The sequence below is a fragment of the Macrosteles quadrilineatus genome, unplaced genomic scaffold (genome assembly GCF_028750875.1).
Source record: "Macrosteles quadrilineatus isolate MER2022 unplaced genomic scaffold, UCM_ALF_1.0 Scaffold_4__1_contigs__length_99947679, whole genome shotgun sequence".
Lineage (NCBI taxonomy): Eukaryota > Metazoa > Arthropoda > Insecta > Hemiptera > Cicadellidae > Macrosteles > Macrosteles quadrilineatus.
The window spans coordinates 49,197,277-49,213,924 of record NW_026542597.1 but is presented as its reverse complement, the minus strand read 5'-3'; the positions used below and the strand labels follow the sequence as shown (position 1 = coordinate 49,213,924).

Here is a 16,648-nt window from a genome sequence, read left to right as displayed (position 1 = left end):
CGATTTCAGGTTTGCACCATTGCTTATGTCTTGACAAACCCTTCAAAATGAGGGGTCACTCAATAGGGGTTGTTTTTTGGGAAAAAGTCACCCCCTACCCTGTTAAAGGGGTTAAAAAACATTTTTTATGTAAAAAATTACGGATCCTTTGTTAACAATCAATGCCACAAATAGAATATTTCTATCTATCGGTTTAAAAAATAATTATTTGTTTCAATACTTAAATTAACACACATTATATAGTTATTCGATGTGTAATAATGCCGTGACCCCGTAGTTTGGAACGCATCTTTAGCCAACATATCAAAACTGAAAATGACAGGTCAAGGAGAACTGTATCTGTTGACGATCTCCCTCTACAAAACACCATATTACAATAATAACATAATCCATACGTTGTATGGCCAAAATAAACTCCCAACCAGTACCTGCTAGCTAACATAAAATGCACCTTTATACGATTTTAAAGGAGATTTATTACTTAGTTTGTGTATATGCAACTATCAAATTCAATAGTCAGTCTATAGGCAGACCCCAAATTAATATTAGCTAATAACAATATAGTTAATAATATTAACCTTTGAGTACTGTAGTAGACATCCCGGTAGTGTGGGTCACCTGAGGCTATTTTGTTTTACAGAACATAATTAATTGAATAACGGGGTGTTATGGTTGATCTTACATAAGTGTGTAAAATAGCTTACAATAAGTCTTTTCAGTTTGGCTTAAAATAGTTGTCAAACTTGAAATCAGTACGGTAACTCAAAACAGCGCACCCTGTTGATGTCTCCGCCATCGGCGTTCATTTGTATTCTTAAACTAACTACAACTTTAACAGGTAATGCATCTCTAGATAGCTAGATAGCTTAACACAACAATGTGTTTAGCTGTACTGTCATGCTTGTTCTAATGCGGCGTTGAATACGCACGCGCAGAGGCTCAATTGCAAGAAACAACCGCAGTGGCCAATAACCGAGGAGTTGTGTAAATCAGGGTCTCACGCAGCAGCATTGTCTCACCCGCGCCGCGCTTACATAAAGAGAAAGCATTGGGAATCCTAGCTCGTCTCACGCCGCGCGCCAAACAAATTGTTGTAAAAACTATTAATAATCTGCTATCAATAAATTGTACTATAACTAATTATTCAAAATTTCCAACTAAATACTAAATTGAAGCACTATAGTAGATTACTCTGACTTCTCGTATGTGTTCTTGTTTATCCACCCCTTTGGTATTTTATTCGTTTTAGTGTAGAGGAACGGTTCACTATACGTTTTGTTAGATAGCATCGCTAATATTAGTCCAAAGAATGAAATCCGGCCCAGCATCGATCTCGCTTGGAATCAAATTAGAGAATTTCAGATTTGAATGCAAGTACAGTCAACCACTCGGCTACAAAACCTTATCCATGTAGATAATGAATTGCATTAAAACATAATGCTAAATAAAGTACACATTAGGAGTCAAGCTTTGAAAAATTAACATAAAAAATAAATTAATTACATGTATAGTCAATGAATAGTAATTTATTCCATTTTAAACAGTACAATGTTGTGGTTGATTTCGTCAAAAAATAAATCATCTTAATTTTGGCTTCATTGTAAACAATAGACAACATGGCATGCTATAATTTTATAATTTGTGGGTTGGAACAATATTTCACCCTCAGTAAAGCTCACTGTTATGCTACTGATTTGACCAGCAATCACTGCATGTTCTAACCACTTCCATCTTTGTTTCAGGTCTATGGACGTCGTCCCTGGCCGGAGTGAAGGTGAGTACTACAATTACCAATTAGCAATCAATTACCCAATTAGCACATACCGATGATAGACAATCGCTATTGGATGTACCGTTTTAACGACACTAACTACTCTTGACCGTAACCTTTCAAAGGAAACCTTTAAATTGGTTAATTGCATATTTTACCCGTTACAACAATAAAAATTGCGAGGAAACTAAGCTATGGCAGTGTTATTTACTAACGTTCTGTGTAAGACTCATATTTATCTACTCTGTAAGAGTTGCACACTTCGATTCTCACAATTACCCCAAGCTATTGTATGCGGTTGAAGCCTACTTAACTAGCGTGTCATAACTCATACCCTACTTCTGCGATGTGGTTAGCATGAATTACTTAAACAATGAAACCTAAATATACTAATTTAGGTGGAAACAGTATACTTTAACTGATAATGTTAGTTGAAATTGCACGTAGAGCCCCTAAAAAGTAAATTCCTTTAAGTTATAACGTAAATAAAACGTCTTCTAACAATATTCGATATATTTATAGTGATTCTGCAAGTGTAAAAATAGAGATTTCAATCTGTCACACCAGTCAAAGTCTCTGTGATAAGCAACATATTATCTTAGTGTACATTTATATCTTTCATGGTTCCAATTAGATACACAATGAAGCTTGCTTTCTGAGCTACTGAGCCATCCATGTCTCTGAATATAATATAATAGATGTAAATTGGTGGTATAAACATTGGAAATGGGATGGGAAATGACACCAAAGGAGCCAATCACTAAAGAACTTTTTCAAAAGATATTTTAATAAAACATTAACACGAGTTATTTCTTGTCCACTTTTAGGGAGAGCCAAAATTCAATTCCAGAAAAAAAAACAAAAAAAAACACACATTAAACCTGTACCTCACAATTTACAAACATTCCAGTTAATTGAACAATTTTCAATGTGGTTTATTGGTTCGAAAATGTTGAATAATTTAATAATAATTTTAATTACCCTTGAAAATTCTTCAAAATTTAAACTCCCTGATAGCTCAAACTATTGTAAATGAACTACTGTAAATTTTACAGTGTAAATTTTATTTTCCTATACCTTTTTCTGAAAATTGTAGTTATTTTTTTGTAAAACAGCTGTAATTTAGTTTTAAGTCTCAGATTTAACTCTTAAAACAATTAAGTCCTGTAATGTATATGATTTACTAACATTTAATCCAATTTGAGCCTGTTACTAAAGCTGTATAGTTGCAGTTAAAGCTGACCTATCGATGAGGCAGGGATCTCGAGGCCAACATATCGCTTATCGATGAGAACTGACCCATTTATCAGTCTCTCTCTCTCACTCACTCTTACACATTGCGTTATACAATCATTAGCATGCTGCCATTATAACGCATCTTTCCCTTACTGGGGAATACAATCTTGTTACCTGTTATTAGAAGCATAATTGAATTGTTTCAGTAGAATGGATTGTTGTTGAATACTCAACAAACATTCTAAGTGAACATAGTGAAACATTCTAGGATTTCTAGGTGAACATAGTGCTCGTCTTGTAATCACAAGGTTGCCGGTTCGAATTTGAGAAAAGTCAGTAGCTTTGTTTTGGTTCAAAACTAGACCCAGCTTTCGTTGACCATTAATGGGCCCGGAACCGCCAAGCTTCAATAATTTTCGCCTTAACACCTTAACATATAAAAAATATATAGAACGGTTCTTTGTTTGAAGTTCATTGTTGGTGATGGTGAGTTAACGTTGTTCAAAGGTTTATTGCGGACATTTTCCATCACGATTGTAAAAAACAAAACACAACGTTTCGGGATCTGGAATCTGATCCCGTCCTCAGGTGAAAAAACTTAACTAACACATTACAACTAACAATACACAAATGCCGAACCTAAGTTGGAATACACTACAGAAGGTAGCAGTCAAAAATATGCACTGTATAGCAGTCAAGTCATGATACAACATGCAAATAATAACCAATCACAAAACACTATAATCTATAACACTATAATCCTTAGTGTTCCATTGTGTGAGCTTTTTACGTTACACCTTTTTAGATTATAGTGTTTTGTGATTGGTTATTATTTGCATGTTGTATCATGACTTGACTGCTATACAGTGCATATTTTTGACTGCTACCTTCTGTAGTGTATTCCAGCTTAGGTTGGGCATGTGTGTATTGTTAGTTGTAATGTGTTAGTTAAGTTTTTTCACCTGAGGACGGGATCAGATTCCAGATCCCGAAACGTTGTGAATTGTTTTTTACAATCGTGATGGAAAATGTCCGCAATAAACCTTTGAACAACATATAGAACGGGGTTTAATGAATACATTTCCAATATAGGTGCTGTAATTAACGCAATCGTTACAGACTTTCAAGAATATAAAATGCCCCTAACATGGACCACTTAATAATATTTTAATTTCCTCGAAATGTACGTAAATGAATGCGGGTCCATAATATTTAGTAAATTTCATGCCACGAAAATATTCTATTTAATTACATGGCAGTTGAAGTTGGTGATTAAAATTTTCATCAAGCCAATTTTGTAACGGCTACTTAGTAACTGTAATGTGTTCCTCCTGTTCTACTCGTTCTATTCACTTTTAAAACAACTCTCCATCACTACGAGAGTTCTAAAGGCCCATTCGTATCATTAACTGTCTAATGCCTCTGCGGTGAACAGGGCTCCAAAGTGCTGACGATTATATAGAACAACTGAGGGAAAGGTTGAACAGCTGTTATCAAAGCGGAAGGCGAATAATACGAACAACTGACGGCCAGAGAAGATTTGTAAGAGGTTACTCAACAATGTTGTACGCTCAGGAGAAAATGACCAGTTGAAGAAGGGTTCGTTCCAAATCCTTGGGATTTCAGATAGTCTTTAACAAGTCAGGTAATTTAATATTCATTAGTTGTAGGAAAGGTGCAATGTAAAATGTATTAATGACACGGGATTACTTAACGAAAATGGAATGCAATCTAGGATCGGGAACCAGCTCTGAACTCCCATCTTCTGCCATGCTTTCATCTATTATTTTAGATAGTGAAATTAATTATTATAAAGATACTATACGGAATTTTAAACCAGCACAATATATTTTATATGTGCCTTAGTGCGACTCATAACTGTTTTACACTTTAAATTGGAACGACTTTTGTCATGGTGCTAAGGTCATGAGAATTTGTTATAAATGTAGGAAGAGTTATGAGTTAGAACGAAAGGTATTACAATAGAAGCATTAATAAAATCATTTCCAATATGAGTTTTCAATGAATTAGGCCTAATAACGACTCTCGTAATTATTTTGCTCAAAATTAGGACAGTTTATTATGTAGGGTTTGTATGTATACTGAACGCAAAAGTATCTTGATGGATAGCTCACCACACGGTTGGAGTGAAAGAAACGAATAAGCTAGTAAAATGAAAAAGGAAAAAATCACACACGTTACGATAAGATTTCTTATTACCAGTTACTCTACTACTTTACGAATGAGAAATTATTTGGAGTAGAAAAACGATAGTCTGATGATCGGTGACATGACAAACTAGAGTGTGTTGTTCATCTGAAGACCAGTAAAGACGGAGAAAAATTGTATACCGATTCTTCAGACAGTGGTATATTACAATATAAGAGAAAATGTACGATACAAACACAAATTCTAAGAAACTAGAGAACCCGTGCGGCTCGATGAGCCGCATAGAATAAAACATAACGCCGAGGAAAACGTTATGCTTAAATTCGAGTAATTATAGTTACATCTTAGAGTTGTTTAAACACTTGTTAGAAACTAATTTTAAATATCTCTATTTGCGTCGTCAAGGTTCACCTACATAATTTCTGCTCTCAGTTTTAACTTATAACTTCTAATGAATGCTAAACGATCTGTATCAATTCTAGTTAACATGTTAACACAAAGTTTTTCTAGCATTAAGAATTGAAGAAAACTGCCGCCTTACAGATAACCAGTGTTAAGTAATTTAAGTTGGGTCATTTTATTTCTTTGATTTGAGACATCCCCTTAATCAAACGAATTTTCTCCGTAGAGAATACTGAAAAGTAGGATGATATCAACCATTCATGTGCTCCATTTTTTACCCACAAACCCTGAGTTACCAACTGGAAAGCCATAATCTGCTTGGAATAGGCTAAAGCAGCAACACTACCTATTGAAAGCTGGTTAACGTATTTTAACGTGTTGTCTGTCAGTCAAAGTATATTCCCGGCACCAGAACGTTTTCACATTGTTCAGTGGAGTTTCTCTTAATACCTGTCCCAAAGTTTTGAAAGTATGGATTCATTTGTCGAAATAGGTTGGATAACTATTGTAGCTATAAGATTTGGATAGCAATTTTCATTTTCTCTTTTTGAACATCATATATTATTTGCCTCTCCTGAATCATAAAAATAAACTTCACCGTAACTACTCGATCGTTGAATACATAAACACTAATTCCTTCACTTATTTTACTTTACCACCGTGATAACACTATGTGCTTCGTATATTTTATCACTTCCAAAGTAAGTTGCATAGCAGAACTGTCATATATCTGGATGGGTGTCTGTTAGACCAGACCTCTCTTTTTCTACTCTCCTCATACACATAGACACAAGATATCTTATTATTAATGTCTCCTCCTCCAGTTTTCAATATTTCTTCTTTGAACTTGATACATTTTCTGTTCTTCAAACATAACTGATTAACTGTTTAACTTTGTCTTAACCTACTGAATATCACAAACATTAATATTTACTCCCAAAAAGCTAATGAGCATCTTTTTATAAACAGCTGTTTTTTGTTTCAAAATTTGTTCTATGTATTTCTTATGGGGAAAACCCGACCTTTGAGAGGGTCTCACGCCCTTAACGCCCTTAAGAGTAGGAATTTTAAAACTCTAAAACCTTATTGCAAAACTACATATTGAGACGAATCTTTAGAATCCTTAAACGTTGAAATTGGTCCACAAATAAGGGAGGAGTTGCGTTAACAAAAAACGGCTTCACGTATTATATATATAGATATTGAGAATGAGTGTATGAATCTGAAAAATTGCTTTAAGATGCAAGCTGTGATGAATAGTATGGCACGACAATAAATTGTAACAGTAAGTGTTAAACGTATTTATGTAAAGACCAAACACACATTCTAAGCATTAATATAATGAGTTTATGAACCTGAATGTCAAGATGTACGATGTGGTCAATTAAAATGGTGAACAATCAAAATGAATGCGTATTCATACAATGTACGTATTTACGTATTGTGCGTATTAATGTACTAATCTACTGTGCGGATTTACGTATGGACATCGGTCCAAGGTCATGTGACAACGGTCACTCAAATGTCATCCAGAGGTCAGCTTGATTGGCCAGTCACGTTTGTGAATGTTAATTTCAAGCGCAAAGATTTAGTCGAGGCCGTCGTCTCTTTGTCATCACTAAACTTCTCATGAGTTAGAATAGGATTAGTGCATTTGTATAAAACATACATAGATGAAAAATGTTCTGAAAAATTCTTTATCTGTGTGATAATAATAAGGTACATTCATATTGTGTTTAGTCAGACATTATTTTGTTTCTCCAAAATATTGAAATATTGAGACCCATCTTTTTTGATAAAACCATGGAACCCATTTAACTTCTTCAGAATTATTATGCAAACAAATTCAAATAGGAATTAGTACGCACATTTTTATACAAAACGACCAGAAAAGCTATCCGTATAATGCAATAAAACATTCTTTCATGAGAAAACACACATTATATGAAAATCAAAGGGATCCTTCTAGAAGAACGGTGAAGCGAGAGATAATATCTGCCAAGAAAATAAACCGGCATATAAAGTAGCGCAAAAATAAAAATTGGACTGTTCTTCCATAAAACTTGCAGATACAGCGAATTTCCATGACAAAGGCCAATTATTAGATTAGTGTAGTACTGATATTAAAATAAGCATTATTGGCCAACAATTTATTCTATAAATCCTTGGCAAAACGTGCAGAAGTTGCTTATAATAATAAATTTGTTTATCAAATCAAGAAAAAAATTGTGTCATGTATTATTATTGTCAAACATTTTTGTATTCAATGATCTAGATTAAATCGATCGAAAAATTACTCTATACAGGTTTAAAAAAAAAAAATCAGCGATTAATTATACCTCTCTAACAAAACATACCTTACAGTTCAAAGTTGACTATCGACATAGAAAAGGTCACACGCATGTTGAAGAACCGTGATTATCTTAATTCACGATAATCTATTGCAAGCTGCCTAAATGTCAGCACTGTATTGCAGTGTGTATACTGTATGATTGATACGTAGTCATAATACCTTTCCCATCTCGTTATCTCTAGTATTATTCTGTCATTATAAATCAAATATTGTAAGTTTCTGTAAATTATGTAAATTTCATATCAAACGGACACGAAGTTTAAATATATTGAGAGTGGAAAATAGCTGAAATATTACGATTTTTAGTTGTAAAATGTGTTAGTCATGTTGCAAATCATTTTACAAATAAAATCATTATATTTCGGCTATTTTTCACTCGAACCTTTTAAACTTTACGTCGTTTGATAGGGAATTTAAAATTCTAAATAAAGACGTTCCTGACTATTGTCACGAAGTCATCATTTAGTAATTTGAATTCTAAAATATAAAATGAACGCCACTTTGAAATTTTAAACAGGACCAAGTTATTTTTTTTGTCTAACATACAGTATGCCTATAATACTAATATAACCTATAAGCCTAAAACTATAACATCAGTACAGTTCACCCTTGTACTGTAACGGCTCCCCGTTGTTTTGCTAGATACGCGCAGAGGCTCATGTGGATGGGCAAATGCAAAATAAAAGAGGCAGCCAAAACTTTAAAAAATAATAACTGAAATACCGAGAGACGAATTGTAAACAAAACATGATCTTAGCGGCACCGGACGGAATTACCAACAAATGTCAGCTCAGAAAAAATAATGATCTAAACCAAAATTTAAACGAGTGCAGCAAGCAATCCGTATAGACGTATACAAGCAACATATTCCAAGTAGATCCAGAAGTAGCGTTGGATAGACACGTAATGATTGGTTTCAAAACATCCGCCGGTCTATGGAGGCATTGTCTTAGCCGAGATGTTTTGATCCTTCCGGATTCTCAGGCCCAGCCCCGCCGGAGCCTGACGGCCCTTGCACAACGCCCTACTGACCTAATCTTTTCTTAACTCGTTCATCTTCGTCTTCATTTTTCGTGGAAACTGATTGGCCTTAGGACCGCTCTTGATTTTATATTTATTTTATGTCTATCAACCCCATTGGTATCTTTAAAGGTTGCTTGTAAAGGAACCCTTGTAAAGACCCTGGTCCCTGGTCTTACTACTAAACGTCAAGAAAGTATCGGGAATCTGAGCTTGTCTTGAGGAGTGGTTCCGCTTTGGCTAAAACGTTGTTTAACAAATCGAAATATCCCGTCTTGGCAAAAATTTAAATTCGGTACCATCGGTTTGAATACTAAATAAAAGCACAATAGTCAATCTAATTCTGGATTGATTTCTCGAACACGTTTGTGATTTCTACATCATTGGCATCTCATACGTTTTTGTGTCAATATCTGCTGAATCGTTTGTATTGAACTTGAAAACTCGTTTCGGTCACGCCTCGGTACCAACTTAGGGATTAACATCATATCTATAAATTCTACTGTACAGTAGTTATATTTTGCAAAATTCCGTAAATTTGATTATCTTATATACCAAAAAACTTTTACAAAATTTATGACAGCTAGCCTGGCCATACTACTGGACCGAATTACACGCGGTTGGTACCAAATGAAATATATTTTCCATTAGATGTGCAGAATTCCTTTATAAATTAAAATAGACTAAAAAATAAACACAACAACTTATTTAAAATTAAAAAAATTAACATGGGTCTTGTGGGTTGCTCAATAAATAATAATAAATAAATTCCAATAAATTTCAAATCACATGTTTTATTTACAGCATGGGGTGAAAATAGAGACGTTTGCACAATACATACTTTTGGTCGAGTTTTTGACCACGGGTGAGCTCTCGTTTATATTAAACCAGGTAATTAATTAATTGTAAAATATTCTGACTTCAGTTTTGGTTTTTAGTAAATTTGTATATAGTTTTTTTTTTTTCAATTCCTTCCCATCATTGAATAGCGTAAACAAACGTACAACGGCTATGCCCGAGAATTCAGCTGAATGAAGCAAACTGTTAAGTCGGGCTAATCTTTGTGACTTGATATAAACAAAATGTTAAATGAAATAATGAACTGGAGAGTAGACAATAGTTCATGCAAAAAGAACTGCTGAAACCCAAAATAAATAAATATTTGAACGAATAGAGTTTTTGGCCTTTAGGGGCATCAAAATGAAAAAGGATATCGGTCCCGAGTCTAGGTTAAGGCCCTTCTAAGTCTTACCGTGCCACCTACGGTAATAGCTACTTCAATATAGGGAAATTCGCTAAAAGAAAACACTGGTGAGATTTTCGTGTTTAACTAAGAGCCACTTTACACCAACAAAGATTTAATGTTTAAAAAATCCAAATAAAAATACCCCCGCCGCAGCAAACCTGCAGACTAAGCGAATTTCCATTTGACTGATTGGATTTACACTGAACTGTCTACTTAAAAATATAGCATTTATTCCCGATTTAAATAGAATTAGTTTAACAAGTACTTAGGTTTGCTGCATCAGGGAGGGTAAAACTGTTTTTTTTTTTTTTTTTTGTAAAATGTTAATAGTTAGTAAGAAATAAAAACATTTTCCAAATTTGATCAAAATATGTTCATAAACAAGCAAACTACAACAGTTTACTCATTCTCCATAAGAATAACATGGGAATTTTAAATTTACAATTTTTTGGAATTTTCTCCGTAACCATTAGGCGCATAATAACGCTTCAATATACTAAATTATTTGTTTTTTAAGCTCTAAAAAATGGTTTGGAAATAAATTGCTAATTTTTGTGTTTTTTGGGTCAAAAATGGGAAAAACCTATTTTTACCCCATAAAACCCCCCGTAAACACCCGTTCCCATGGTCCGATCATGCTGGATTGCGAACTCGTTCGAATAAACGTAGGTTTACACGTTTGTACCAAATTTCATCAAAATCGGATCATTTTTGCTCGAGTTATCGTGCTGACGGACACACACATATATATATATATATATATATATATATATATATATATATATATATGAATTTGAACGGATGGTGTTTTTGGCCTCTAGGGACCTCAAAACGAAAAAAAAATCGGTCCCGCGTCCAGGTCTTACCATGAGTACTACGGTAATAGCTTATTCCCTATATGGGAAATTCGCTAAAATAGATAATTTTCTGCCGAAATATTTAAGTCAAGATGAAACACTGAGCATATCATCAGTTCAACACGGACGCACCATATTTGGGTCACGGGGAGAAATGTGTGAAACTATAATGCGTTCATGTCTGGTCATCTGGAAAACAACCTTCATAACAAACGATTTCCTGGACGAATAAACGATTTCACGTGGAGACGTGGTATGAAAACTGTAGGAGAGAAGCAAATCCCCACAGTGTAGCCTAATTTAGTACAAGAAAGTCTAATGTACATCTATCTTTACATTACACAAAAAAATTAATTATATTATAGTTTTGTTTTAGCAAACTTCGTCGTCATGGGAAATTAAACCCGCAATCCAAGTAATCAACCTTTGATTTTTTTTATAATTGACTTTATTTGCAAAGGATCAAGATGAATGGACCAAGAACGACGAGCCCTAAGCGCAATTAATGTGACTAGTTTGTTTCTGCAAGACCAATTGATGTGTAGATTAAAGGTATAATAATTGTTTATTCACAGGTGTTGGTGGTGGTTGAGGTACTTCCATTCAAAGCTCAAACAGACAAGCTATGTCAAAGAACCTCGACTTTGGTTCATAGTTTCCTTCTGTGAATAGCAGCTTTCAAAAGCCTCAGGCCATCTGTCCAGTTCTATAACGCCTGAAAGTTTAGGGGATTTCGTACTCATGAGCTATATTAGATCAGTATGAAAACCTGGTGATAAAAACATAAATATATCCTAATCAACTTCCCGTATTTAAGAATATGATAAGATCGTTTTTTGAAAATGTATATTTATAGTTCTACAATCGTAAGCTTTGTCACCAGCAAAACTTATATGGCATGCGCAAAGCAGTTTATCAGGTAACTGTCTTTTATAAATACAAAATTGCAAACAACTTAAATGGCATAGTCTGCGTAACCCAACAGTTAGAGTAATCGCCTTCAATTCTGAGGGTGGCAGTTCTATTTCAAGTGAGATCGAATCTGTAACCCAGATCGAGTTTGTCGATGGACTAATAACCCCATTTAACGAAACATTAAGGTACATTCGTCAAAGTTCAGTGGGGCCTTTTCCTTACAAAATGTGAAAATACCAATCGCGCAAATAAACCCAAACAGTGAATTAAGAATTTAAATTAAGTATGGTCATAGATGAAGTATAGCCTACTTTTGGAGATAAACGCTGAATAATTAGGAGAACTTCGGCCTAAAACAGTTTTTTATAGTGACAAACCAGTGAATGATATGAAGTCTATCTCATTGATTGTTTCATGATTTTACAGAAGCTTCGTCTGCCGTTGCCGACGAGCGAAACGATAGCTGCAGTGGCCAGGGAGATGGGTGCTGCAACATTTCAGGAGTCTCTGGAGGAACAAGACCAGGAGCAGGACCAGGAGCCGGCGGCTTCTGAGGGTCGGAGGGTGCAGAGGAAGCTGATCACTGGAGGCGAGGACATCGAGGACAACACGGAATACCAGGAGTATCAGGGTGAGTGAATAAAACTGTATTCGTTACCTGCCTAATGGGTAGTGCCAAGAGGGCGAGAGAGAGATAATCTTGTGCTTCATAAATAAAAATTGGATGTGTTTTAAGCCTAGTCAGGCTTCGATACCAGATAGTTAGACCTAAACCGGGACATCAAAAAAAAAGGTTTCAAACCAGTGCCAAATTGTTGAGTACACTTCCCTCAATATGTAAAAAAAGTTACACTGATTTGAGTGTCGGGTTTGGGAGGGAGGGGGTGAAAATGGGGTGGAAATATGACTTTTTTACTTTTTCGCAAATACCTCAAAAACGGTGCGTTTTTCTTAAAACATAATCAATTACAAAAATAATCTGCATTAAATTTCGAGCAAAATGATACCATACAATACCTATCTACTCTGAACGGTTAAGGTAATATTGAGGGGTAAATGTGATTTTTTTCTTACAATTCTAAAAAAGTTGTTTTTTAAATGGAGGAAACCCATGGACACCCATAAAAAAAGTTTCTAATGAGTGCCAAATTGTTCAATGAACCTCCCTTAATATGTATAAAAAAGTTACACTGATTTGAGTGTCGGTTTTGGGAAGGAGGGTTAAAATAAAGGGGGGGGGGGAATGGGACTTTTTTTGCTATTTTACAAATATCTCAAAACGGTGCGTTTTTCTTAAAATATAATGAATTACAAAAATAGTATACATTAAAATTCGAACAAAATGATACCATACAATACCTATCTACTATGAACGGTTCAGGTAATATTGAGGGGTAAATGTGATTTTTTTCATAAAATTCTAAAAAAAAGTTGTTTTTTATCTGGAGGAAACCCATGGACACCCATAAAAATTTTTTTGAATATTATTCATAAGTAATTTTGTAAATTTTGTTAAGTAACACTTTTTATTTTCCATTTTAACACAAATATAACTACAATATAACTAAATATGACTTACCTACCTAAAAAGACAAACCTACCTAGATACGGGAACACGGTGAACTTTCTACCGTTTGAATTCTCAAGAAGATCGAATAAAAAATAACTGAAGTTACAACGATTTTTAGTTGTAAAATTATTGTGATCAAGGCTACGCTATTCAGGGTTGCCTCATTTTACAAATAAAAATCGTGATATTTATTTATTTTTTATTATTTTAAAAGCTAAATAAAAGTGTTAAGAAGTTTTTTCATAAAATTAGCCATTTCTAGCAATTTTAATTTTTAAAAATTAAATGGCCACCATTTTAAAATTTTTATTGGATTAAGATAATTTTTTTCTAACGTGGGTCTATTTTATCACAACATACATACCAAGTTTGTTAATGATCGGTTAAAAAATTCAGAGATGAAATAATGTTTTTGTGAAAAAAAACAAAATGGCAAATATCTGGTTAACGAAGCGATTTTAGAAAAAATATTCTTGATTTTCTTTTTATTTTCACCCATAGAACCATTTCCTGGGGTTTGGCTGTTTACTTACAGGACTCCCTGTATACAGGATGTCTCACCTAAAGTGAACCAATAGCTAACTTTTTTATCATGAGTTATACAGTTGACTTCTTATGGGACAATCCCCTTTATTTTTTTAGATGATTTGGAATGGTTCCCAATTTTAAAAATATGTTCGCCATTTTCCAATATGGCCGACAACTTTGTTGTTTCTTATGGAACACCCTGTAGTTTATGATTGTTTTAGAATACAAATCCAATTTTAAAACATTTTTAATTTTGACATTTTCTCTTAAAAGCTACTTGTTTAGGAGTTACAGCATGTTACACTTATGGAAAAAAGGCTTGTTGTGTACATTCCGCATCCTGTAGCTCATAAACGAGTAAGTTAGTAGAGAAAATACAAAGAACAAAAACTTTTTTATGGGTATCCATGGTTTTCCTGCATTTAAAAAACAACTTTTTAGAATTAAAAAGAAAAATCACATTTACCCCTCAATATCTCCTAAGACGTTCATGGTAGATAGGTATTGTATGGCATCATCTTGTTCAATATAGATTATTTTTGTAATTCATTATATTTTAAGAAAAACGCACCGTTTTCGAGATATTTGTAATATAGCAAAAAAAGTCCCATTCCCCCCCCCCCCCTCTTTTCTTTTAACCCTCCTTCCCAAATCCGACACTCAAATCCATGTAACTTTTTTATACATATTAAGGGAGGTTTATTGAACAATTTGGCACTTGTTAGAAACTTTTTTTATGGGTGTCCATGGGTTTCCTCCATTTAAAAAACAACTTTTTTAGAATTTTAAGAAAAAAATCACATTTACCCCCCAATATTACCTGAACCGTTCATAGTAGATAGATATTGTATGGTATCATTTTGTTCGAAATTTAATGAATATTATTTTTGTAAGTGGTTATATTTTAAGAAAACGCGCCGTTTTTGAGGTATTTGCGAAAAAGTAAAAAAGTCATATTTTCAACCCATTTTCACCCCCTCCCTCCCAAACCCGACACTCAAATCAGTGTAACTTTTTTTACATATTGAGGGAAGTGTATTAAACAATTTGGCACTGGTTTGAAACTTTTTTTTTATGTCCCAGTTTGACCTTTTTTAAGCTAATTGCACTGTACTAAGAGGGCCGAGTACGATTCCCGACATATCTACTAAAATTTTAGAGGTCCCATCAATGTATTTTAGTTCCTTATATAAAAATGCTACTGACGTAGTCTGCAGTAGACATTTGCGTCCGGCACGTATTATGAATCTTTCTTGAATCGATAATATAGTTGTTGAAAAATATTTATTAAAAAATTAGACCAAAAATATCCCGATCACAGCAAACCTGCAAACTATGCGAATTTCTATTTGCCTGGCAAGATCTCTACTGAAATTATTTTTATTTGTCAGATTTATTTCCTATTTAATTTACATATAATTTTACGAGAACTACTTTTCAAGGTTACCTGAAGATAGCTCTAGAGGCAAGTTTATGTCCAGTAGGAGTACAGCGTTTTCCGTGTTTACTATTTACTTCTTATTTTTTTACTAAATATAACGATCAATTTGCAAACTGCTTTTATAACAAAGCTGTAAATGGTAACCATAGAATAAATTACACATTGTAGAATGTATCCTAAAACTTAAACTCCAGTTTGCAATTTATTCATTGGAATGATAATTTATTGTTTTCGTTCGTACCATAGCAATAAACGAACAGTAAAACACTTAAATTTGAGGACAAGTATGCAAATTTGATATTACGGCCTATCGAAGACGGGCAAGAAGTGTAGGATGTCCGGAAGACCGGGAATATCAAGAGAGCATTGGCTCTAATTTAGGGAAAAGGCACCATTATTGTACAAAGGGTGTGAAAGTGACGACTGAAGTCTTCCAGGACAAACTGGGAGTTATACGAGTAGATAACGTAAGTGCTGGATAGCTATAGGTGGTTCCTGCATGATAACAGTCTGGTGAAATACTGTCTTAAGACAGTTTTTATTTGAGGTTCACAAAAATTAGGTGGTTTGAGGGGAAGTTCCCCCTCTACATTCTTTTGGTACAGCTGATTAAGGTTTTGGCAAACCTCAGCTGTTTATCTATTATTTTTAAGGTAGGTTCAAGTGGAGGGGATATATTTTCCTTCTATAACCACCTAAATTTTGTGAACGGAGTACCTATAGAAATGCAATGAACTCGTTCTACCATAGACAATTAGTATATTTCGTACCTAGGGCCGAAAATGAGGTTTTGCCGGCTCGAGGTAGTTTTGAAGTTCGAGACAAACTCGAGAACTTAAATCGATCGAGAGCTGCAAAACCATTTCGGTCCGTCGTTCGAACGCTATTTTTCACCACACTATTTCCTATTACCACTATTCACCACTATAATAATGCTACACTATTTATATTTTAATAGTCAACACAACTACAACTTTAAGGTTATGTGAATAAAATAATTTGAGGAATCAGCAAAAATAAAAATAAATAGTTGCTAGGCAACAGTGACAGTAACACAATTCTATTGCAATGCTATGGATTTTGATTGTGTATTTAAAATGCATTCATGTTTTAAGTAAGCGGACAGCTGATTTTGCGGCC

General features: G+C 34.1%; 1 protein-coding gene across 1 annotated transcript in view; it reads left to right on the top strand.

Annotated features, from left to right (window-relative positions):
* The window catches only part of LOC128991612 (uncharacterized), a 104,490-nt gene that overhangs the window by 75,455 nt on the left and 12,387 nt on the right, over positions 1 to 16,648 (top strand). The window contains exons 3-4 of the mRNA XM_054414646.1: positions 1,743 to 1,774; positions 12,396 to 12,600. Of these exons, the coding sequence (XP_054270621.1) occupies positions 1,743 to 1,774; positions 12,396 to 12,600 (237 nt within the window). The remainder of the gene's footprint in view (positions 1 to 1,742; positions 1,775 to 12,395; positions 12,601 to 16,648) is intronic.